General features: G+C 36.1%; 1 protein-coding gene across 2 annotated transcripts in view; it reads left to right on the top strand.

Annotated features, from left to right (window-relative positions):
- The first annotated feature begins 399 nt into the window (after positions 1–399).
- RAB31 (RAB31, member RAS oncogene family) overlaps positions 400–26,178 on the top strand; it is a 33,695-nt gene continuing 7,916 nt past the window's right edge. The window contains exons 1-5 of one of the 2 annotated variants that reach the window (XM_026671926.2): positions 400–738; positions 9,021–9,100; positions 12,180–12,261; positions 16,973–17,044; positions 23,585–23,691. In XM_026671926.2, coding sequence (XP_026527711.1) covers positions 700–738; positions 9,021–9,100; positions 12,180–12,261; positions 16,973–17,044; positions 23,585–23,691 — 380 coding nt within the window. In that variant the 5' untranslated portion in view covers positions 400–699. Of the gene's footprint in view, positions 739–9,020; positions 9,101–12,179; positions 12,262–16,951; positions 17,045–23,584; positions 23,692–26,178 lie in introns of both variants that reach the window. The other variant, XM_087961506.1, reaches the window with a different exon arrangement.

Raw genomic sequence — 26,178 nt, 5'->3', positions numbered from 1 at the left:
TGCATTATTGACTATAACCTTAATGAATGATAATTCTATTACATGCATTGCTACTTATACGGTTTAATCTCTGATGTAATGTGTTTTTATTTTTATTTACAGGGGTGTACTTTAGCTTTGAAATCTGCTTCCAGGTAAATGGCTAGTAGCAATAGCAATCCAAAGAGGCCGTGTTAAAAAAAAGTACTGTATCTTGTTTTGCTTTAAATTTTATCCAGCAGCTTTTAAATCAGTCCACTTATCATATCTGTTACATTTTCTTCCTCCCCATCTCCTTCAAAGCGTTGCGTGCTGCTGTTGTACTTGGAAATTTGAGCTCTCAGCCCGGCGGGACGCGCGCTGAGAGAAAAATGGGCGGGAACGCCGCTGTTACTTCTGTTCGTTTCGCAACCTGGAAACGCTCAAGGGCCAGCCGCGGGTCCAGCGCGCCGATCCAAGAACGGCAACTGCGTCTTCCGAAATACGCCGAAGCGCAGCTATTTCGTAAGCGTTGGATTTGGATGAAGAAAGCGGCAAAAGAAAGCGAGGAGGAGCCGAAGCCGGGGTTAAGCTCATGTGACCGCTGGCGGCACAGGGCTGGAGCTGCTGAGAAGTAGCCGTAACTGCTGCCGCTTTTGCCCGTTTTTGGAACTGGGTAACAAGCGAGAGGCCGAAGGATTCGCTCCTCTCAAGGATGCGAAGCTGCCTCGCTCCAAACAGATGATGGCGATACGAGAGCTGAAAGTCTGTCTGCTTGGAGTGAGTAGCGACCAAAAGAAAGAAAAATACGAGGGGGAGGGGGGAATCTGGGAAGGGGACGCTGAATTCTGGGTAGCAAGTGAAGATTTTAAGCAAACAGGCGTCCCGCACAAACGACCGACAGAGAGCGCGAGCCGAGCGGAGGAAGGACGGGCGCTGGAAAGCAGCTTGACAAGCCTGCGTTTTACAGAACAGTTTTCTTTGTCTTCCTTTTGGCCCATTCTAGTTCGGATGCTGACTGGCTTTCCGCTCACTTTACTTTTTCGATTTGCTTGCTGGGAATTTTGGCAGCTCAGGCAGTTAGACTAAATAAGGATTAAGCAAGGCAAACTTTCCTCTTCCTTGTCCCAAATTTGTTCTGGTTACGTTCTACTTTGTCTGTGTTTCTTTTACTTGATGGCAAACGTTTACAGCTATTCTGGGGTTTTCATTCCCGTAGAGAGATGATGGAACCCCATTGAATCTTTAAAGATGCAGTGCGCACGCAATGTTGAATGCTGCTTTATAGCAAATTAAATTAAAAAAAAAAAAAGGAAACTGTTGTTCATGTGGCAAGCTGATCATGTGGAGTAATTTTTCTTTTAACTCTTTTAACCAATTATTAAGAGTAAGGTAACTGCATTCCACACTTGCATTATGATCAGATTCACAGATAGGTGTAATTTTTGTAGAGATGTTTTCTTGTTTGGAAATATCCATTGAGGAGTATTCTTTTCAACCGTTAAAATATAGAAATCTCGTTCTCCTTTCCTCTGCTGTCTTCCGCAAGTTAAGTGTGTTGTGTTTTATCCTAAATATGGCGTTTTTGTGGTTTGTATTTAGCATATAACATTTTGAGGTCACGGAAGAGATTGCTACACACTTGCCTTTCCTCACTGATTTTGGCTGTAAGTGGACAGAAATTGCTTCAGTGCAAAAAGCAGTTCACCATGAGATGCAACTCAGCAAAAACTTTAATTCTGTGGCTAATCATATCCTCTTTTTAGAATAATTCTCTGCAGTGTTATGGTGAATCCCTCCCAGCTGATCATTTACAGGCCCACATAGACCAGTGTCAGGGAATTCTGTTTTGTACAGTCATGGTGATTTAATAGTTTACACTATATTTCGCTCCCATTACTAAGAAAAAACAGTACAGCATTAAAACAGCATTCCATTTTCAGAAGTTACAGCAACTGCCATAAAAATACTTCTCCAGAGTACTCTTATATTTACACAGCCAGATGTTTTGTTCAGACTGAAGTTAACTTAGTTTCTGCTTTGTGGATTTTCCTATTTCTTCTTCCTTCCCACCTAAGGCAGGAAAATAAATACCAATTGTTTTCTCTTTGATGGGCTTGTTTTTGAAATACAAAGAAATTCATGGCAGACTCCCCAGCAGATCAATATAAAATTACTGTTGAAGACATAGTAGGGACGAACGAAATCGGTTGCCTGCTAGAGCACACACTAGCCTATTAATGTGTAGGCATTTTTATTTATGTATAAACTATATTGAGGCACCAGTTACATGTATGTATCAGGATTACCACTCATTTTTTTGTATAGGCATAGATTCATAGACTTGGAATTGGAATTTTGACTATGGAGATCTATTCCCCTCTCTGGGTAGGAGTCAAAATGAAAACATCACAGCAGTTGACTTCCTTGCATCTTTGTCTACATTTAGGGAAGAAGATCCTTGCTATTTGGAGTCACTATTGCTCTGCATTTAATAGCAATAGCAATAGCACTTAGACTTATAAACAGCTTTACTGTGCTTAACAGACCCCCCCTAAGCCGTTTACAGAGTCAGCATATTGCCCCCAACAATCTGTGTCCTCATTTTACCAACCTCGGAAGGATGGAAGGCTGAGTCAACCTTGAGCTGGTGAGATTCGAACTGCCAAACTCGTGGCAGCTGGCAGTCAGGAGAAGTAGTCTGCAGTACTGCATTCTAACCACTGCACCACCACTGCATATATATAACTGTCTATGCAAAATTCTTTTATATGAATAAGTATTACTATATGCCAGGCTGTGAGAATCAGGTAGAGGAATTATTTTGGTATGAGATAGGCAGATAAAATATGGGTGCTTTAAAAGGAAGCATTTTAATTGACTTGGTACTTGGGACTTTTATTATTTCCAAGTTTGTATTTTTTATATTTGTGTGTGTCTTGCTTCTTGGGTTTGTTACCTATATGTAGCTTAATAGGTGCATGACTTTTGATCTTTCTTCATGGAACTAGTTTTCAGTCCTTGATGCTAGTTTTTAATCCTTCATGCTTAATTTATAATCAACTTCTAATATATTTTTCAAAGTAATTTTCCCCCTGATCTATACCCAGTATTTTGATTCCTGTAACATTTGTTTCTGTTTAATTTCATTGTGTTTTTCTGCCAATTTTATCTAATCTGTCAACATTGTTTTCATTTTATTTGTTTATTATTTGCTATCTTATGCACTTTGCGTCAACTACAAATTTAATAAACACATTCCCCACATCTTCATTCAAGTAATTCATTTAAAAGTTAAAGAAATTAGTGTTTAGGATTTGACTTCATAGCACTCCACTCAATGCCTTCTTCCAATCTGATAAGGAACTATTGATGAGTGTTTTTTCAGTTCAGTTTTTAAGTCAAACATGTAGCATTAAATTTTTAACTATTCACCCTGAATTTGTCAGATCTTTTTCTGGAATCAAGGTATATTACAAGTAAAGAATTTCCACAATCTGTTAAGGAAGTTTCTTGATCAAAAAAAATGAGACAAGGTTTGCCTGTCAAAAATAGTTTTACAATAGATAAATCAGTGTTGAGTTCTGTAATCACTTTATTGTCCTCAAGATGCTTATAGATAATATGCTTTATAATCTGGAAGCTTTCTAGGTATTGATGTTAATCTGACTGTTTATAGTTTTTCTTTTACTAGATTTTGAGTATAATGGCATTGTACACAACTGATACAACAACATGTGACAATAGTTGTAGAGAGACAACAACACTTTCCCCTCTTTAATCAACACAAGTGTTTTTTCTAATATATTGAAATATGCATTTGCTTGGCATGGTGATCTGCCTCATTTCTCCAGACTAATGGAAAATCTACCCAGCTTCATTAACTTGTGATGAATTTTCATTCCACATAACTTTATTTTTTTCTATTGATTATTTAAACCACATGCCTAACAGTATGTAGAGGAAAACAGTCCCCCATAATTCCCCATACATTCTATTTAAATACTAAGATGTGTGTGTATGTGTAAAATATTATCTTTTATAAAAATACTAATGGAATGCTGAACATTCCAACATTTTTCGCTGTAAAAGTTGTATTTCATAAAAAAAACCAAGGATTGTTTGTTCAGTAGTTTTATTTAGAAACACAGCCTATTTAGATCTTCCTTAAGCAAAATGAAATTTATTAAATCAATATATACTTCAGTTTTACTGAACGTATTACATATTAATCTACATAGAATTGTGACTTTAGTATTTTAACTACTAATAGTAAAGTTAGATGTGCAGGTATTTTTTTAACACTGAGAAACGACAGGATGATAAGCTTATACAACTTTTGCTTGGAGTAGCAACTACTGGGTACACATTTTTAAAAATTTAAATAAAATTTAGTCTAGGAAAACACACTTTCATCATGGTATATTGATATTACATTTCATGAAGGCAGTCACTTTTTATAGAAGTACTAACATCTTTATAAACTAGACCAGCAGTCGCCAACCGGTGGGCTGTGAGAAAATTTTGGTGGGCTGCAGAGAAATCTCACCCCCAGAGAACCCCCACAAAGCAATTAATCCAAGCTGCGGAGAAACACAAGGCTGCGCCGCCCACATGGCCCGCGGGAACCCTCCCCACCCACTCACTCCTTACCCGGCAAACTTGCTTGCTAAATTGCTATTTTTCCTTTTTCTGACCATCAGCTGTTCTGCTGTGCCGGGAGATTTAGATTAGCTAGGAAGCAGGAAATGATTGGATTTCTTGCTTTCTAGCTAGTCTTTAGATCTTTGGCTCAGCACAGCCAAACCTCCCTTAGGACTGAAGATTTGCTTGCAAGCAAATTTAGTGCAGACTCACGGCAAGCAAATTTGAGGGACTGAGCTAGCTGATGGCAGATAGATAGATCACTGAATGATTCTGTGAGCAACTCAATCTGCCTGCTTTGCCTGATTTTGGGTAAAAGTTGCTCTTTTTTAAAATAAAAAATAAAATATTTACATGTGTGGTGTGTTGTGAGTTAATTTTGTGAGTTTGCTTGCTAGCAAATTTTATTGTATGTGACAGACTGAGCTAGCCAATGGCAGATAGATAGATCTCTGAATGAGTCTGTGATTCTGTGAGCAACTCAATCTGCCTGCTTTGCCTGATTTTGGGTAAAAGTTGCTCTTTTTTTAATAAAAAATTCAATATTTATATAAATATTTATAATATTTACATACAAGCCATGCCCAGCCAGTCACATGATGACCAAGCCACACCCACAAATTAGGCCACGCCCACAGAACAGGTTAGTGGTCCCTGGGATCTAAAATTATGAGTTTGGTGGTCCTTGAGGTCCAAAAGGTTGGCGACCCCTGAACTAGACCATGTTTTTAGGAACAACTGTTAGAAGTGAGTTGTTGAGGGCTCCTAATAATACAGCAATAAAGTACAGTATATATTTTTGCAGCTAATGCAATATAAATGTTTTTACTGGCCAACTATTTTTACTGCAACTGTGATTATGAGAATTTATATGGCCACTCGTTCACTTTCAGTGACTTCTGGGTGGCTTACAAAAAATAAAAAACCAATACACAAATAGGAAAAACAATAACCCTTCCCCCCCACCTCTTTTGGTCATAAGTTGACCATTTTTACCAGAATCATAAAGCACAACACAATCATTAAACCGATCCCATGGTTCTTAAGTGAATCCAGCATATCCAATGGACACCACAACTGATCATAAATGCAAGCCAATTGCCTGGTGCCCAAAATGCAATCAGATGATCCACGGGGGTATGCAGCACTCATGACTTCAAAAACAGGTCATGAGTAGCTTTTTTAAAAATCTGACAAAACTTTGAAGGGTTAAGTGAGGATTTCCTATACATCCAAGAAATCAGAAGGGTGTCAATGGGAAGCCATCCATTAATTGTTTATTGCTTGAACAATAATACAAGTACCTTAGTTTTTTAAAAAAGGTTTACTGGCTTGAGGTACATGGTTCCAAAGAAAAACATGGAAAACTTTTGAACGTCAAACCATTTAATAAGTTTATCAGACATTAGAAGTTCAAGTGGAAATAGATTGGTTTGCAGAATATTTATTGGAGAATCTTTGCTCAAATAATGGCAGAGACGACTAGAACATTTTGTGCAGAAAATTTTCAGAGTTTGGCAGTTGTATGATACTTTACTGCTTTATTGCCTATTGCTCAATATTGTTTCAAATATTATAATAAAAATATTTTTCTCTACATAAAGCTTTTGTTTCTTTGAATGTACTGTTCAAACTGCATAAAATAGTTTAAATATACTTTTCCTTGCATCAAATAATATAATCCAAATACTTTTGCAGACTGTAGATTCTGAGATGAATATACTAATTGAAATCATTAGGAAATTAATGCATAGTAGGCAATAAGAAAATATTTCAATTTAAAATATGCTGACAATCTATCCTATAAAGCAGTGATCCCCAACCTTTTTTATGCCGCGGCCCGGTACCGGCATCAGCTGGGTGCCGCGGCCTGGTACCGGCATCAGCTGGCGCCGCCATCTTTTTGATGAAAAAGTGCTTCCGGTGACCTCACCGAAGCACTTTTCATCAAAAAAAGATAAGCCAACGCTTCAGTGAGCTTTTCCGGTAGAAATGGCTTTCTACCGGAAAGCTCACGGCGCTGGCGCTGCCATCTTTTGATGAAAAAGTGCTTCCGGTGAGCTTTCTACCGAAAAGCTCACCGAAGCACTTTTTCATCAAAAAGATGGCGGCGCCAGCAACCAGCGCCCGGTAGGACTTGTTCAGCGGACGGTACCGGTCCGCGGACCGTGGTTGGGGACCCCTGCTATAAAGCATAGTCAGGGAACTATGACCCCTTTTTATGACTTGTAGATTTCAACCAGGGGTGGGATGCTACCGATTCTGCCCGGCTCTATAGAACCGGTAGCTCTGAAGAGCAGCAGACACTGAACCGGTTCTGTGTTTGCTGCTGTTTAGCCCACCCGCCCGCCTGGGTTCTTACCTGTCTTTTATTTCCTGCTTTTTCAACCTCAGCTGCTTTGCGCGGCACAGAAAGAAAAAAGAGGCTTTTCAAATACTGCGAACTTGCGTGCAGCGCTTTTCAGCTGTCCGGGCGGCACAGCTTAAGGTTTTTTACGTGTGTGTGCAGCAAAACATAGTCATCGAACTGGTAGTAACACTGGTTGAATCTCACCCCTGACTTCAACTCCCAAAATTGGAATTCTGGGAATTGAAGTTCCCAAGTCATAAAGAGGCCATAGTTGCCCACATCTGCAAAAACTAATTTTAAGTCATTTGTCCTCTTCCCTTTATCCCCAAGGATAACTTTCAGTAAGGATTTTCTACATTGTTTAAGAAAGATCATGAATAGCACTCATTTAACTTTTATTTCCAATAACTGTTCTAGAATGATCCTTGAATGCAACAAAAATATAGTTAGTTGCAGTTATTGACAGCTGTGTTCAGACATTTTCTCTAAGGAGCACTTGGAAATGTGGTTAAAAGCATGGAAAAAAATGTAGAATTGTTGATATCCAATCAGCTGATAATGATTAAATGCTATTTTGGAATGGCAGTAAGAGGAAATGTAATTCCTCATTTATTTATTTATTGGCTCTTCTTTACCATTTTACATAGATAACGGGTTTCCTTAAAACTTTACATATGTATCTCCATGCATGCCACATATTTGAGTAGCTGAAGGAACCAAGATAGTATACAATATGCCATAGAGTGAGTATTTCACTTTAGAAATGAGCATAAAGCCATGGTTCAAGATAACATGGCTTTAATTTTAAGGAATTGAATAGATTATTAGCAATGGAATAAAATAATTTTTTGCCTATTCCACACAGACCTTTTAAATTTTATCCAGCCTATCTTCCAAACATTTTAAAGATTTTCCTAGAGTCAGACAAGTACATCTACAGTAGTTCCAATTAATACATGAATAGAGCATGCAGGATGCATTGGAATGGACCCCAAAAATCTTAAAATAAATTATGTACAGATCATTTCAACAACTTATAAAGATATCAATAGAATACATTGAATTTGGTAATATTTTGCCAAAATTATTGTTTAGAATCTGTTCAATTAATTGTCTGTATGCACATGTATGTACCTTTGAATCAATCTTGATTCCTGCCAACAACCTGAACTAGCCCCTGCAGTTTTCTTGGAAATATTGTTTGAAAGCGGTTTGCCATTACTTACTTTACTTTATTGTCATTGCACCTCGTACAGTGAAATCAAACACCATCTTCAGTGCACATCATGACCATGACCATGAAAATAAACACAAACACACATCCTTCACCCTTCACACATTGAACCGGAAATCCCCGACACCACACCAGCACTGCACTATACAGCAGAATTCAAAAGAGCTACTGCCCTGGATAGAAGCTGTTTTTCAGCTTATTTGTCCTTGTTTTTATTATTCTGTACCGTCTGCCAGATGGTAATAGTTCAAAAAAAGGGTTCCCAGGATGAGATGGATCTTTGGGAATGTTTTGAACTTTCTTAAGGCAGCGGGAGCTATAAAGCTCTTTCAAAGAGGGGAGAGGGCAACCAATGATCTTCTGGGCAATGACATTAACCCTCTGGAGTGCTTTCCTATCTGCCACTGTGCAATTGGCAAACCATACAGAGGTGCAGTATGTTAAAATGCTCTCTATGAAAATTTTATGAAAATTTCAGCTATTGCTTCGGGAGTTCCCCTATTATTGAAGAAGCTAATGATGCAGCATTTCCATATTCTAATATCCTTCAGCCATTTACTTACAAAGGACAGTACAGCCTCTTAAGTAAATATACCTAAGCCAGTGGCCCCCAACCTTTTGGACACCAGGAACTGCTTCCATAGGAGAGATTTTTCTGTGAACTGGAGAAGATTTCGTGTGCTGTATGATCCCGTAGAGGGGTTTTGCTTGTTTATGCAGCCCGGTTTCTGGCATGCTGCAGCCCAGTGGATTGGATCCATGGAGGTTTCTTCATTTAAAACAGATGAGCATTCAGGACAATCTTGGACTGATTCTTCCTTTCTTAAATTTTAGGATACTGGAGTTGGCAAATCAAGTATAGTTTGTCGATTTGTTCAAGATCATTTTGACCACAATATTAGCGTTACTGTTGGGTAAGTACCATGCACAGTTAAGCTAAATAAACACTGATGAATTCCTTCTTAATTTAAAGTAGGGAAAGTTCATTATTCAAGATAGCTGTATATGTATTACAGATTCCATCCCTATTTTAACATGGAATGTTATTGAGTGAACATTTTACCACCTTCTGCTATTAATGCCAACTGCAAAGTATTTACATTTCTCTGCAATTTTTTGTTGAGCGCCTATAACTTCCACAACACTATCCAGACCAAATAATGTAGGCCTATTATGGGCTAGGGATTATATATTTTTAAGGGTAAAGATGAGAGAAATATTCTTCTATTCCCATTCCCACTCTTAAAATTCTGAAAAGTGGACAGAAGGGTTGATCTTGCCTATTACAATTACACTTATTTGTTAGATGTTTTTATCCTGACTTTATTTTTTATAAATATAAAAATATTATTTTAAAAAAGTGGTTATACCTAATATTCCTTCATTGTCCTATTTTCCCCACAACAACAACCTTGTAAGGTGAGTTGGCTGAACGTCACCCAGATGCCTTTCATGCCTAAGGTAGGATTAGAACTCAGAGTTTCTAATCTGGTGTTTTAACCACTACATCAATTTGGCTCTTTGTGCCATAAGATGACTTCTTATGGCTCTCCAGAAGGTTTGGATGTACAGTAGTTATGATTTTTTTCTATAAATCATTGACTACTCTGATTTAAACCCATGTTTTTGAAAAGTGCTTTTCATTTAAAATTTATTTATTTATACTTTACATTTTTAATGCTGACCGGTTCAACAGTGAATCTAGGTAACTCAGTTTCACTGTCCCTAAAACAAACAGTGGGAAGGGAACAAATATACCCTGTATCAAATGGATGTACCAGAGCTTAGAGTAAATGCTGAGTTCACAGAAATTTGTTTTTAGTATTGCAGAAGCAAAAACAATGAAAGAGAGGCAGTCTCTCAAATAATCAGGCCCTATGCCATGAAGAACTGTACAGATGATAATCAGCACCTTGGATTGCATCCAGAAATTCATTGATAATCAGTGCCGCTCACATTGCACAGGTGTTACATCAGTGTTTTGAGGCAGGCCCATGACAGTTTGTGTCATTGAATTCTGGACCAGTTGTAGCTTCTAAGTGGGCTTCCATGCACAAGTGACTAAGGCATTAATGATTGTGAGAAAGAAATTACCAGTGAAGGGAAATGGGCACTTGGCACATTAGGTCAATATGTGCAAAGGACTTCCTGGCCACAGTCTCGTCTATTCTTTGAGCAGGATCTGTAAGTTCAGAAGGACTCCCAAATCACAAACCACTTTTGTATGGAAAGTACAACTTTACTCAAAACTAAAGATAGAAACATCTGGTACTGGAAAAATCATGAAGCTATAGTTAACTTATACTTCTCAGGGTTGAGTTAAGCCAGTTCCTTCACATCCAGACTTTAGCAGCCTCCAGATTCTGTGACAAGACTCAACAGCAGCACTTGGTCAACCAGGAGTTGAAATATACAGCTGAGTACCAGTATCATCAACCTACTAATGATGTATGCATAGTTAGTTACCTCTTCAATGTTAAACAGTAAGGATAAGAATGTTGAATCTTAGATATCCACAACTAGATGCTTTGGGCTTGATCTCTGCTCCAATTACTGATAATTGGAAGCATCCAAGGGAAAGTAATTGTTCCAGAAATATATCATGATCAATGGTACTTGAAAATTAAAGAGAACCAGAATGGTCATTCACCCCCATCCTAGCTCCATCATATCAATGATCATACTGCCTGTGCCCTGACTGAAATAGATAATCATTATTAGTATTATTTTTTTGAAGCTTCAGCCTGACTACTTTCTCAGCAATTTTTCCCCCAAAGGGGAGGTTCGATGAAAATTATCCAGAATTACTTGTTTGGCAATAGTTCCTATGGTGAGGGATGTGGAAGAATTTAGTCCCAGTACTGAAAAGAAGGAATAATAAAGAAATGGGTTGCTCAGCTCTGGAAATGTAGAAAGCGTGAGAAACAGATTCAGAACAGTCTCATCTTGACTTTGTTTAAAAAAGGCATAGTGAAGGTTTTGGACATGCTTTCAGGATTCTGTTAATACATCCTACTCCTACAACAAAATAGCATTCCTGGAATCTCTCCGTGTCTGTTCCTTGACCTTGCATTTCCTGATACATCACTCTTCTTTGTCATACAACCATACCAGATGGATACTAAGGCCTTGAAACAGATCCTTCTGAAAATTCCCAAGCTTCTGAAATACCATCAGGGTCTCACATTCCAGCTATGTCTGGGGGAATGAAAGAAGTTCAGGCTTCTTAGATTACTAATTTTTGTTTTCTTTCAGACATAAAACATTCATAAACTCTTATATTTTTCTAATTCCTTCCAGTCTTAAAATCAACATTCAGCTACTGAATAGTGAATTATTGATTTGGGTTTTGGTAACTCATTTATTATTTTGTATAATTAATTGAGAAAGTGGGAAATAATTATTCAGATAATGATAATAATTTATGCAGGAAATCTTAAGAAACATTACCATGCAGGGAAAAAAAGATTCTTTTTTTTTTTGTAATGAAATATAACTCAGAATAAAGTTTCTTGTTTTACTTAATCTCTCATTATCTATTTGAATGCTATTGAAAATCAGATTATAATATTTAGGGCTGATTAGATGAAGTTTCCTAGGTATGTTTCTGCTTCACTTAAAAGAACAATTTCATTTTGCAATTCATCACATTTTAACTAATTAGGATAGTGTAGTTTAAGTGGCTACTATGTCATTCATCATCATTAATTCTTCTCGAATTTTACAAATGTGAATTCTTTCTAGAAAAGAAATAACATTTTCCTATTTAATTCCATATACATTGCATATGATATGCATCATTATATTTAGCTTTTATATTGCCTGAAATATCTGCAAAATGTTTGCTATTTCTCAAAACATTAAGAAGAAATGCTTTGTTTTTTCCCTTGTGAAGATTACATTTCTAAAAATGTTGTTTTCTTAATTGGCAAATGCATGCACGGTAATTTAATGTAAACTCTTCTTATGTGCAACTCTTCTTGTAAATTTTAGAGCTGCTTTTATGACTAAAACAGTCCCCTGTGGGAATGAACTTCATAAATTTCTGATCTGGGACACAGCAGGTCAGGAGAGGGTGAGTATGAGTCTTTTATCTAAAGACAGTATTTTTGATAAAGTGGGGGAACCAGCATCTGTAACATAGATACTGAAGGTAAGAAGGCATGGTATGTTTATATTGTTTTAAACCTCACAGTAATCTAAATTCTGTTTCAACAGAAACACTTGCATAATTAAACAAACAGAACACTAAATCATCAACAGATTGACATTTTCAGAATCACAATAATATGCAGCCAAGTTCTAGTTCCAGGCTTCTGGAAAGGCAAACATTTTGAACCATTACAATCTTCTAATTTCTGCTTTCTCAAGATCTTCTAGGCTTCATCTAATGGCCCCAATCTCTGAACCATGTCTTTCTCCCTGTTTCTGACATAATATTCTTATTTCCTACAATTGGCCTCATAGGAAAGGAGGTGAAGTAGTTACATCTGTAATACAAACTTGGATTTCCTTCCATGCCGGTATCTTTAAAATCCGATGTACTTTCATCTATTTCAAACTGGTTCAGACTCTTCTGCTGTCTGTTGATGGGCTGAAGTGTGGGATCTGATGATTGGCCTCTTGCAATCAGCCAGCAATCTCATTGTGATGTGAAGGGGCAGCTTGCATTGCATCTCTTGCTACATTATGCTATTAATTCAACCTTTAATTCCTTTCCATTTGCCCTGTTGACAAAACTGCTCAGCTTATCAGTTGGCTTGACCATGCTGTCTGAAAGGTTTGAAAGTTAGTTTAAGAGAGAGATTATGTAACTAATTTAACAATGCTAATTTGTTTTTATGTGTTTGTTTAAATTGTTACAATATGATCAAGTTGGTACATTGCTCTGTACTTAATTAGTATCATGGTTGAGATATGAACCATGAACTAATATTGCTAATATAGTTTTATTTGACAATGGCAAGTAAAGTTCTTAGTTCACTTAATGACATCTTGTTTGCTAAGACTTCTATTACAGTTTCTTGAGCACAATATGCTATTATTGATTTCTACCAGTAGCTTATTGTTGCTCCATCTAATTATCATACTTTGCCAAAAATATGAGATTTCCTGATCTTGGGGGAAAATATTTATCTTTTCTTCCATATAGCAAACTATATGAAAGAGAAAGCAAACAAAAAAAATTATAGAGGCCTTAGATTTTTTTTAAAAAAAGTTATATTAAAGAATGTCAACTTAGTAGAATACATTGTTTAAAAGTATATTATTTTCTGACTTCCGGTTTGAAGGGCTTCGGCGACAGACAGGAATCCGTGATCATGTGCGGTTTCTGCCTGGGCTCGCTGCTGGAGCACCCCGAGCCGGCTGGCTTCGGGGCTAAGCCACCCTGTAGAGGTGGTGAAGAAGGGGGAGACTGCCAGCAGGGTCGAGGAGAGCCGCATCTCTCCTCCTCAGCTGGTCAAACGCCCTTTCCCGAAGGCGGTAGGAGCGGTGGTCAGAAATGGCCACCTCAAAAAAGTACTCAGCCGGAAAAGAACATGCAGGAGGAAGATAAGAAGTGAAAGTTTTGGCTGACCGGGCTAAGTTGAAAAAGCAATAACTAAGGTACCCTGGAATTTATATTCTACAAGAAATAACATCGCTCCCAAAGAAGAGTCGGAAGCAGCGAAAGAAAGTGAAAAGGGAAAGGTTTGACTTTTTTTTCCTTCTCTCTCCTTCCTTATATTGACAATTAAGAATAAGAAATTGGAAAAATCCGCTTTGGCATCAGTAGGCAATTAAGCTGAAAATATCTAAATGCCAAAGGGACAATAAAGATTTCTGGACATTAAAAACTTTTTCTTCTATAAGCAGGAAGGGAGAGAAAAAGAATAAGGGCAGGATCTGGAAGAGGGAGGAGACTGCCTGGACTTTAAAAGAATCTAAAGTAAAATTTCAATAAGACTTCTAAAAGATACATTTTTACTGAAACTTTGCAACTAAATAGTAACCCCAGGAAGAGAAAGTGGGGAAAAAAAGAAAGAGCAAAAAGAAACAGTTTGTGTGTATTTGGATTACTTGGTGACTTTTGGATTTTTGGCTATTATATTTGAATGACTAAAATCAATGGGTGGTTGTTTAAAAATTTCTACAATGGCATTACTCTTGGATGAATTGAAAATGGAACTTAAAAAGTACAAAGAAGATGCACAAGAAGGGAAGAGTTCCTTTGGCTTCATTTTTCAATTCTTAGAAATGGAGATTTGGAACTATGAGAAACAACAAGAAAAGACTGCAAAACAAGAAGACTGGGACAAAGAAGAAGCCATCTTTAATGAACAAGTAACCCTATGTGGGGAAGAAAAAGGAAAGGGGGGGAAAGAGGATGGAGAATTTAAGACTTAAAAAAACAACCAAAGAAAAGAAAAATAATTCAAAAAATAAGTATAATACTGGAAAGCAACAGAAAAGGGGAATACAGAAGAGGGAAGTAGAGGTAGAGAGACAAAGGGGTAAAAAGGGGAGGGAGAAGAAGAGAGGGAAGAAGGAAAGGAAAAGAAGTTACAAAGGTCGGGAGCAAGATATAAAGAAACAGGACCTATTTAGAGACAATGGGTGAAAATTTAACTGAAAGGGGGATTCAGTAAAGGTACATGAGATTGTGTTGTTATATTTGAAATAGAAATAACTTCAGAAAATTGGAAACAACATATGATTAGAATGAGGGATAGAATGGTTAGTGTAACTTAGTGAAATGTTTGTGAATAAAGTAAATGAAATAAAATAAATGAGAAAATTGAATTAGGAAGGAATGGGAACACTTTAATTAGTTAATGTTTTATAAAATATAAGTGGGGAATTGATTATGGAAAGTTTATAATTGTTCCCATTGAAGTATGATATTTAATTGAAAAGTAACGTGAAAAATCTTAAGACTTTAATGAATATTAATATTAATGATAGAATTGAATTGGAATGGAATGTTTTAACTATATACATTTATACTTTTTTCTTTTTTTTCTTTAAGAATACTGTGTGTAGTTTAAGAATGTACCAAACAGAATCCGAATGCAAGCTATGTATTATATTGAGTGTTATAATTTTAGGGGAAAGATATAAAGGCGTCATACTCCAATCAGTAACTACAGGAGAAATTTTGTTTAATGAGAAAAAATAATAGACAATTGAAACAGGACAGACAAAAAATATAAATATAATGATTTGAATTGAGATGAAATAAATACAATAAAATTGAGGAAATTAAAAGAGGGGAGAAGCTATATAGAAAACGTAAAATTGTAATAAGATATGGAATAGAATATAAAAATGAGCATGAACCTGAAATTGTGTCTGCACGAAGAAATGTACCCGGGATTATGCTGCTTTCAAAAAAGATGTTTTAATTGTGTTTCTTTTCTTTTTGTGAAAACTCAAATAAAATTTACAAAAAAAAAGTATATTATTTTCTGAAAGTCATACAAAGAGTGTTTTTTTTTTTTTGTTTCAATTGATTACATTCAAAATGCCTTGCTTCCATTGTGAAAAATAAACATTCTTTTATAAATTGCTATGTGTGTGTAAGAATGGCAGAATCTGGAGGCGGTGTTAAAAGAAGGATCAGTCTAGAATTTCTACCTAACCACAGCTGAACTAAGTCGAAACTCTCTTGAATTCCATTGACCTTTATCTAACTCCAAGCAGGTGCTAACTCTTAGTTGAGAAGATTTCTGTGCATAAACATGAGTTCCAATAAATCAATTTAATTGGACCTTCACCTGTAGATCTGATCTTTCATTCCAGTATGTATCTCAGTGGGGTGTGTGTGTAAGAGAGAGGGGGGGGGGAGGGAGAGAGAGAGAGAGAGAAAAAGGGGGGGGGGAATGAGAACATGAATGGCCAGATGTTTCTCTCTGATGTTTTCTTGGATCCTTGATTATTTAGCAAGCTCTATGGCTTGAAAAATAATCTGTGCTTCCTTGAAATGTAGTTCTACTCTGGCAAGTCTAACAAGAATTACACTCTCCCTAGAACAGCTACTCTAAAAATGATGATGGGTCTTAAATTGGGGCCAGGAGATATTGATTGTAACCAGGAACAGGTAATCTTAAAACTACTAGGTTGAGGGATACACATTCAGGTGCATCTATTCTTTATCTCCTTTATTCCTTTTCTGTCTTTTTATTTGAATACACATCATCCATCTTGAAAAGATTTGTTTGAAGGAAGGGAAAGTAAGAAGAGTTCTCTTTTTTTCTCAGGGTTAATCACAGGCCAAGATAGCTGTGTGCATATGTAGAACTAAAAATGTGATGCTACTACTTTAGGAGGTATATTGACTACCAATATTATCATTTTTAAAAAGCTGAATGGGCAGAGTTTAAATAGTTTCAGCTCTGGGCTGGATCTGTCTATCCTGCAAAAACTGGAAGAGAAACTTGTTAAGATCCCATCACTTGAGTGCCACCTATAGGAATCTACAGGTTGAGTCTTCTTCTCAATGGTAGATCCCTTCTGTGGAACACTTTGTCCCTGATGTTCTGTTAACCTCCTTATGCAGTTTCAGAAGAGTCTTGGAAATCACAGTTCAGGAGGATGACTTATCCCATTGCATAGGAGAAAGCATTCTAGGGTGCTATGATTTTATTTTAATGCTTTTTATTACTTGATGTAAACCACAGCTATTAGTTAAGTAAATATAGGAAAGAAGAGAGAGAGAGAGATTAATTTAATGCTATCGTATTTTTTTGACTTACATAATACAATATATAACTTTTTGATTCTAGTTTTTGTTCCATGTTTCACAGTTTCATTCACTGGCACCTATGTACTATCGTGGATCAGCGGCAGCTATTATAGTTTACGACATAACTAACCAGGTGAGCTTACTGTTATCTCATTATTGACATTTATTAAAAAATCCAACTCAATTGTGTTTTTCTGTCAGCATCCTATTATGCTGGCTTAGAGAACAATCCAGCATAAAAGTTAGTAATTTATATTTTCATAAGATTTTTAGACATTATTAAATCAAGATAATTAAAACATAACATTATTTTCTTTTAATCTTTTAAACTGGGTTGGCAATCTTTTGAGATTGAGGGGTTTTAAAGATGACACTAAGTGTACTTTGGGACACTATTTTTTTTACATTATTTGTGCTGAATTTCAGCAGACAAGGGCTGTAGACAGATGTTTTTTGCCCATCACTCATATAAATACAGTGTGAACTTTGCTGTGTCGCTTCATAATCAAATTCATTTCAGGCAGGTTTAGGGGCCAGCTTCTCAATTTGGAATTTCACTTTGCGAATTTTGATCTTTGTGAGTTTCTCTGTTACTGAAAATAAACCCATAATTACAAAAAAAAAAATTGCTTGGTGGAATTATATGAAAGGTGCAACACAATTCTTTCTTTGTTTTTCATGCCTTGAGTAGTAAACAGTAAGGGTTTCTGTCTAGCTGCAGTCTATTTCATATTTGCCCAAAATGTCAATATGTAATTGAGCCTTTTTTTTTTTTTTTTTGAGCTTCCCATGTCCAAGCTTCTTACATGTTCCCATTGCAATTTTGTCTTTTACACCTTTGAATCTCATTTTTCTGTATTTAAACATCAGCAATTTGATGTCTGGCAGTGTTTAATTTAACTGTGTCGTATACATACTCAAGTTTTCTACAGAAGCATGTTGAGTGCCACCTGACCTGAGGGGCCTATTATCCATCACAACATTGACAGTCTCTTTATTCCTGTGGTTTTCTTGGTAAAGTATGAGTGGTTGTCTTCTCCCAGATGGTATGAACTGATGCCTTTGCCATTGTCATGGACATGATCATATGCCTGCATCACCTTCCTATATCAGTACTGCCCACTGCTTACCTTAATAGAAAGTACCGTATTTGCCGGCGTATAAGACGACTTTTTTGCCCTGAAAAACATGCCTCCAAGTGGGGGGGTCGTCTTATACGCCGGGAGGACTCCGACTCCCACTTCGAGCTTGAGTTGCAGCCGGGAGGGAGGCTGGGGGGGGTGTGTGTGTGTGTGTGTGTGTGTGTGTGTGTGTGTGTGGCGGGTGTCACTCGCCGCGCTGCGCAACCTTTCCCCCTCTTCCTTCCTTAGCGGTGTGGGGAGGAGAGGATTCGAAGATCCTCACGTGCGGCGTACTTTTCTTTTTCTTTTTTTCTTTTGCACGCAGGTTTTGCATGCGGGCGGCTGTAGGTTAAGGATGGGGAGCCCCGGGTGGGTTATCAGGTTTTACGGTGCTTCCAACATGTGCGAACGGTGGGAGAGCGGAGAAGAGAGCGAGCGAGCGCCCCGCTGTGTGAAATCCTGCCGTCAAAGCAACACTGGGGGAGGCAGGGTATAAATTTACCAGGTTAATGTAGCAATGGTGATTAATGCCCAGAACATTGTTTTGCGGGTATTGTGTGTGTGTGTGTGTGTGTGTGTGGTGGTGGTGAGGAGAGGTTGTCCTTTGAATGCGGAAAAGTAGGTGTGACCTTGTGTAGGAAAATAAAGAGATCCTTTTAGCGTGTTTGGCTTCTTTGCCTCCCCTCGTTCGTTTTGACGTGGAGATAATGGCCTTCGGGCGGGAGGGGAAGAAAACGGTAGCTGGATCATTTCAAATTTCACTTACTCTCCTGCCTCACTTCAATATGTCTGAGCGACTCCAGATACTGGAAGACTTTTTGAATGAAAGTGTTACCTCCATATTTTTTTTTTAAAGAGGGCCACTTGGGGAAAAAAAAAGATTCTAAGGAATTCCTTGTTTCTTGATTAAAGAGAAGGCATTGAATATACTGTTCCTTGGCAGCCTTTTCAGTGTCCGGGTTTTTGGTGTGTGTGTGTGTGTGAGAGAGAGAGAGAGAGAGAGAGATCAGCTGTATTGAGAAGAGAACGTTTCCTGTGTTCTCATTTTATTTACAACATATTTTACGCTTAATGGTAAGCAATGAAAAATATTTTTAAAACTCATTTCTAAACTCCATAGCTATTTGCATATTCTTGGTTCAAAATTGGATTAGCTCATTTCAAAATTGTCCAAAGCAGAAAAGTGCGTCAAAAAAAAAAAAAGTGCAAAAGTGGAAGGTGTGTGGAAGAGGGGGTAGTCTTATACGGCGAGTATATAACAAACTCTATATTTTGAGTGGAAATGTTGGGGGGTCGTCTTATACGCCCAGTCGTCTTATACGCCGGCAAATACGGTAAGTAGTACCTGCTTACCTTAGTAGAACAACTTGGGTGATGTTTGTGCTTTGGATGCCTCTGCTAGAAGTAAGCTTTGGGTACATACTTCTGGCCTGCTTTGTTAACTGTCCAAAGAACACATACCAAACACACAACATGACCATGCTAAGGTAGCACAGCATAAGTGCAGTACATACATTTTGCACTGGGTTGATGTAGAAATGAGAAAATAATTCCAACACTTAATTTTGTTAGAAAACTTCTGCGTCTCCTTCAAGGCACTTTTGCTACTCATTTAAGAATAAGACAAGAAGGATTCAGTTAGAATAAATTAACAAAATCTTATCCTTCATATTACTGGAAAAGAAAGAAATACAAAAATACACTGAGGCGGTATGATAACTGACATAGCTAGTTTGGTGCAATATATGAAATGTTTAAATTGTATTATTTTAGGAAAAACAGATTAATTTTGCAGTACTTATCCATTCTCTGTGTATGAATTTATAACATATTTAACTTCATTGCAGTCATTAAACAGCACAGTAATTTAACTGTATAAGCCATGCTTTTTGCATATTTCAAGCTTCATGAAAGAGTTGCTCTCTGTCTGCAGTGAAATATAGCAAATATTACAACCCACATTGTCAGTTTTATGACATAAATGCTGGGCTTTGATATTTATTGATATATTTTCAGGCTCTGAAACGGAATGCATTAAAGATTTGCTATTGGATGTAATTGGTTATATTGGTTACCATGGCCATTTTTGCTTTGTATTGCAAACTTAAAAGGACCAGACAATCCACGTTTTTGAATGTATACTGTTAGAATAAGTCTTACTGTAGTTATAAAATTTAATGTCACAATGTTTATTATAAATACTAATCTATATTTGTAATAATGTTTTTTGTATTTTTCTGTTATTCATTCTGCACTGTATCTTAAACTTGATTATTATTCTTTAATAAAGTTTGTTATAGTCAGGTATAGCAACTAAAATTTTGATATACAGCAATACAAATTGAACTGCCTACTTTAAAATATGATAAGTTAGCCTTATTGTATTTGAGGTCTCTTTCTCATTCTGCTGAGTAGATGAAGAATGTGTGTATGTGTGTGTGTGTATGTGTGTGTGTATATATAAATGTGTGTGTATGTATATGTGTGTGTGTATGTATTGTGTGCATGTATGTGTATGTGTATTCCTACTAATCATTAGCATTGCTTTTTATTTATTTCCCATACTTTGCTTCCTTTTGCAAAATACTGAAAAATTGAATATGTATTTTTGATTTCCAGAACATTTTTTTTAAAACAAATTTTATTAATTTTTAAAGACAAACAAAACATCATTAAACATTGAAGACATTAAACCTCTTTCCATTATAAATTTTTACAAGGCAGATAAAACATTATTTTATACAATATAGTTCTAATATATCCCATTTCCACTTAAATATCTTTTAGCAGATTTCTCATTGTTTCTCTTTGCTCTTATTCAATTACATTTCTTCTATATTTATCCATTTTATAATCATCATATTCATATTTCCCTCTGTCTTGTTTAAAATTATTTTCCTCTAGCTTTCCTCCAAGGTTTTATTAAATCTCAAACAAACATAAACACACAAAACACAAAAACATAAAACTTCTTTTTTAAAAAGTAGCTCTTTATATGGACTTCAATTAAATTTATGCTCATCATATATACCATTACCTATCTTATTTACCATTGTATATCTTCATTATAACTTCTCCCCGCTTTCCACTCTTCTTAATTCTATTTTATTTATTTCATCTTAATTTAAATCATTATACTTGTATCTTTTGTCCATTCTTTTCCACTTATCCATTTATCTCATTCCCTATAGTCGAAAAAAAAAAGATTTCTCCTGAAATCACTAATCGAAGTATGATGCCTTTCCATCGCTCCCCTAAATTAACATTTAAGGTAACACCTAGTTCCCTATCTGATTATGCTTAGTACATTCTACCTACTAATTTTTAAGAGAGAAAGAAAATAGTAAATCTATAAAGTAATTAAATATATAATTGAACATTAAATCTCATAACATTCCAATTATCTATTTCAAAAACAAATGCTACAATAGTAAGTTTATACTAACATCCACACAATAGTCAATTAAACTCTATACTTAAACTAAATATTTTAAACATTCCTTTTAATATTTTATTAAATCTTAAAATCTATCATTATTAAACCTTTAATGTTTTAATCTTTACTTAAGTCTTATAAAATTCTAATTTTCTATTTCTAATACAAATACTACAATACTATCTTATGTACCTTGCAGAATCCTTTTGAAAAAAAGTTATACATTACCCTTTATCCCTAAAAAAAAAAATTCTTTTTCCCATCTTGTTTCATACCTTTGTGGCTTTCCCCCCCCACCTTCTTCCTTCCTATCTTATCCCATCTGGTCTTTTTACCCCCCCCACTCCTAACCTCCTCCTTTTTAGCTTCCCCTCTCTGTTGTATTTCTCTTTTCTTTTGCTTTCTAACATTGTATTGATTTTGCATCTTATTTTTCTCTTTCTTGGATGTTTTTTTAAGTCTTATGTCCTTTTTCCTTCCTCTCTTTCTCCTTCCTTTCTTAATCAACTTTGTAGATTCGTTAAAGATGGCTTCTTCTTCTTCTTCTTCTTCTTCTTCTTCTTCTTCTTCTTCTTCTTCTTCTTCTTCTTCTTCTTCTTCTTCTTCTTCTTCTTCTTCTTCTTCTTCTTCTTCTTCTTCTTCTCCTCTTCTTCTTCTTCTTCTTCTTCTTCTTCTTCTTCTTCTTCTTCTTCTTCTTCTTCTTCTTCTTCTTCTTCTTCTTCTTCTTCTTCTTCTTCCTCCTCCTCCTCCATCAATTGTTGTGTTTGCTGATAGGTAGCAAGCGCCATTTCTAAAAAGCGAAAAATTTCTCTCAAAGCGTCCTTGCCTTCTTTCTTTATTTTTCCATATTCCTCTCTCAGTTCATCAACAGATAAAGCCATTATAAACCTTTTCTTCTTTTTTCCCCCCCTCTTCTTCTTCTTAAAACAACCAAGATAATTCAAAGCTTAGAACAATCCCCCAAAATCCCAAAGTCATCAAACAATCCAAACAGAGCACAAAGTTCTTCCCTTCACACTTTTTCTTCCTGGGGTAATATCAATTGGAAAGGGGAAAAAAAAACCCAATCTGTATTTTAAAGTCTTATTGCAATCAACTTCCAATCTCAAAATCTTCCAGGCATCTCCTCCAACAAGGTCTTAATATAAATTTCTCTTTTGTCCTCTCCCTTCCCACTTGTAACAAAAAGCTTTAAATTTTTACCTTCTATAAAATAGCAAGCTTTTCAATATCCATTTGTTAGTTCCATAGGGAAGGAGAGTAAACTTTCTCTTTCAGCACTTTCACTCGCCGCTTATAAATCTCTTCTGGAAACAAAGTATCGCTCAGAAAATCAAGATTTTCAGGATATTAAATGCATCTTATAGTCCCAGTTCAGCCAAAAAACTTTCGCTTCAAAACTTTCTCCTTCTTCCTCCAGCACAATCTTGTCCAGCTGCCGGCTTCTTTGTGGCGGCCATTACTGACCGCCGCTCCACCGCCTTGAGAAAAGGGGGTTATGCCGGTGGGGAGGGGGTCTGCGAAAACCCCAAACCCCTGTCCGGATCCCCCCTATCTTCGGCTGCCTCTACTGGGCAGCCTTATCCTCCAGACCCGTCAGGATTGGAGGCACCAAGACGGCTAGCGCAACAGGGATCGTGCAAGATCGCGAAACCCCGCCGCCGCCGAAGCCTGGCAAACCGGAAGTATTTCCAGAACATTTTTATGAAAGTTTTGTCTAATTAAAAACTGGATTATATAGCTACAGTATATTGCCCTGATGTTCCTTTTGCAGATGTTAATTATTACTATGAACAAGCCTTTTATTAATAAGCATGTCTTGAAAACACAAGCGCTCTCTTTATTTGTTTCTCACATATGTTTTCTCTCATATGTTTTCTGAATATATAGAGGGAGGAAGCATGTGATGTAGAAATTTTTCTATGAATATATATTGTTATATATGAGTCCCAGGGTATCTCTGTACAACTTTTGTTGGTTGGCTATGGCATGATAGAAACATATCTCATTTTGCTTGGTATTCTAGATTGTTTGTACCATTATGGATTTTATACAGTGTCTTCAAATATTATGCTTCAATTTAATAAGTTCATTTTGACTTATGTATTTAATTTAGGATTCATTCCATATACTGAAGAAGTGGGTAAAAGAATTAAAAGAACGTGGTCCTGAAAACATTGTAATGGCTATCGTTGGAAACAAGTGTGACCTTTCTGATATTAGGTATATATTCTGATATATTTACTTTTTGCAGTTTTCCATTGCTTTTTCTACAGTATGACAAATTCAGAAATACATTTTATATTATTTTTTAAAATTTAAAATTAAACCAATGCAAATAATAACAAAAATGTTATTTATTGAAATTTATTTAATTTAAGAAATAAAGATGTCTACAGTTTCAAAATAATACTAGTAATATACTATTCCATCTTAAATATTTTTACTGTTCTAGCCTTGTCTACTTTTTTGTCCAAATTGTTTTATTTATTCACAACTCAATCTTCAAAACTGGGGTGCCTTTAACAAAACATTTGTATTAACTCACTATTGTACCCTGCCTCCCTTTAAACCAATGTTTTTCAAACTTGGTAACTTTAAGACATGTGGTAGAAGTCACATGTGCTAGAAGTCTTAAAGTGCTAGAAGTCTTAAAGCTGCCAAATTTGAAAAACGGAGCTCTATACTATTAGAATTCTGTCTTGCTGGATGTTGTCACTTAGTCCAATGGCTATATGTTGCCCATGTACTATCCTTTCCTACCATCCCTTTCACACAGCTAGAAAGGGCAACAGTTATGTTTCTGTTATTTGTCTCCAATCCATGTCAATGGCTTTCATAGTTTTCCTTGGCATTGCTGAGCTTTTCATCAAGCTCTTTCAATTACTACTCTAATAAAAACACAGAATTGCACTTCTACTACATGTAGCTTGAGTTTTCTCCTGGCAGGGGACCCAACATTAAGAGCTGCGGTGGCACAATGGTTAGAATGCAATATTGCAGGCTACTTCTGCTGACAGCCAGCTGCCTGCAATTTGGCAGATCGAATCTCACCAGGCTCAAGGTTGACTCAGCCTTCTATCTTTCCAAAATGGGTAAAATGAGGACCCAGATTGTTGGGGGTGGGGGGAAACATGCTGACTCTAAACTGCTTAGAAAGGGCTGTAAAAGCTTTGTGAAATGGTATAGAAGTCTAAGTGCTATTGCTATTGCATATACCTTCATTATTACTGCAGAGTGTCCAATTCTGTCTGTGGTACTTGGAGGTTTGCATATTCTGTCTGTCAGACTCCCATGCAAAATTGTAGTGTCCCGTTTGCCTTGGTCACAATATGCAAAAACTCTAGTCTGGATGTGGTCTCTATTCTTGATTATATAAATGACTATAAATGTTTTTTTCTTTTTTGTATTTAACTTTCTTCTGGGGGAACAACTTACTGTAAGTATCTAATCATTGAGACAGATTTGTTATTATGGAATATAAACTTTCTATTGGAACAAACTTTATTTTTGTTTTTAGCAACAAATCATCTCCTTCACTAGAACCTTTTAAATCTATTGCTCATAATAGATTATACAAAACTTCAGTGAATTTAACTGATTTTAAATGAATTATTTTCTGCAAAAGACAAAGTTAAATAGTTGATTAACATATATACTATAAAACAACCAGTCCTGATACTTATTAATTATTTAATTCATTTGTATATAGGACTCTAGGTGGTCACAACAATTCACATACACACACACACACACACACCTCAAACACTCATGCTAAAACCACTATTAAAAATGCAAATGCAAAACATAGTAAAAAGGTAAATATAATCAATAATTCAATTCATTATAACCACTGGAATGGTTCTCACCTTTCAATCAGTTACAGTACATATAGCTTTCCATACATTTTGAAAAGCGAGTAAATTTTAGGATAATTGGTGGACAATCTCTTAAATAAACCCAACAAAAAATTAAAGCAGAAAATATTTTGTGTTAAAACATAAATTATATTATCAGGATTTATTGTGTGGATCCAGGTTTTAGGAATAAACATTTCCATATTTAATAATACATTTTACCTCATTTATGAATTATAGCTCAAAATGGCAACATGAATTTCCCCTAATTTTATACTCACACCAACAAACCTCTGTTGGACTAAGAGCAAGGGGTTAGCCCAGCGTTACTGGTTGAGCTGTGTAGTAGAAAAGATTGGTTTTTCTTCTCCTAGTCCCCTATCTTAACCATAATTACTGTATGAAGTCCTTTACTTCATAGTTGATCAGGATTTGACTTATATCTTACCTTAGTCAATATATTTAGAGAAACATTTAGAAATAATAAAGGGAATTTAAAAAGTTATAACATGTTCTCAGACATTTGCTTTATAAATTAAGAGTTGCAGGCCATGCTGTTTGGTTACAAACTGTAAACAGGTGTTGGGAACAAAATCACATAGTTATAATTCTGGGTTGTTGTTTTTTTTCTTTGACAGAACCACATGATTTCCTGCCATTAGATGTTCAGGCACAGTGAAGCCCTTTGTGTATTCATAAGTCATTAACATTTTTATTGCTTTAATTTTTTTAAAATTATGTCTATTAATCTAAGCCCAAAACAATAATACTGAATTCTAAGACTTTAAATAATCTTACTTTTGATGTTTGGGCAAAGGTTCCATTTCTCAAGTTTTGATTAGCTTGACTATAT

This window comes from Notechis scutatus, chromosome 3, assembly GCF_049901735.1.
Source record: "Notechis scutatus isolate UNSWTSFEM ecotype Mainland chromosome 3, rNotScu1.2, whole genome shotgun sequence".
NCBI lineage: Eukaryota > Metazoa > Chordata > Lepidosauria > Squamata > Elapidae > Notechis > Notechis scutatus.
This window is presented reverse-complemented; position numbering and strand designations above follow the sequence as displayed.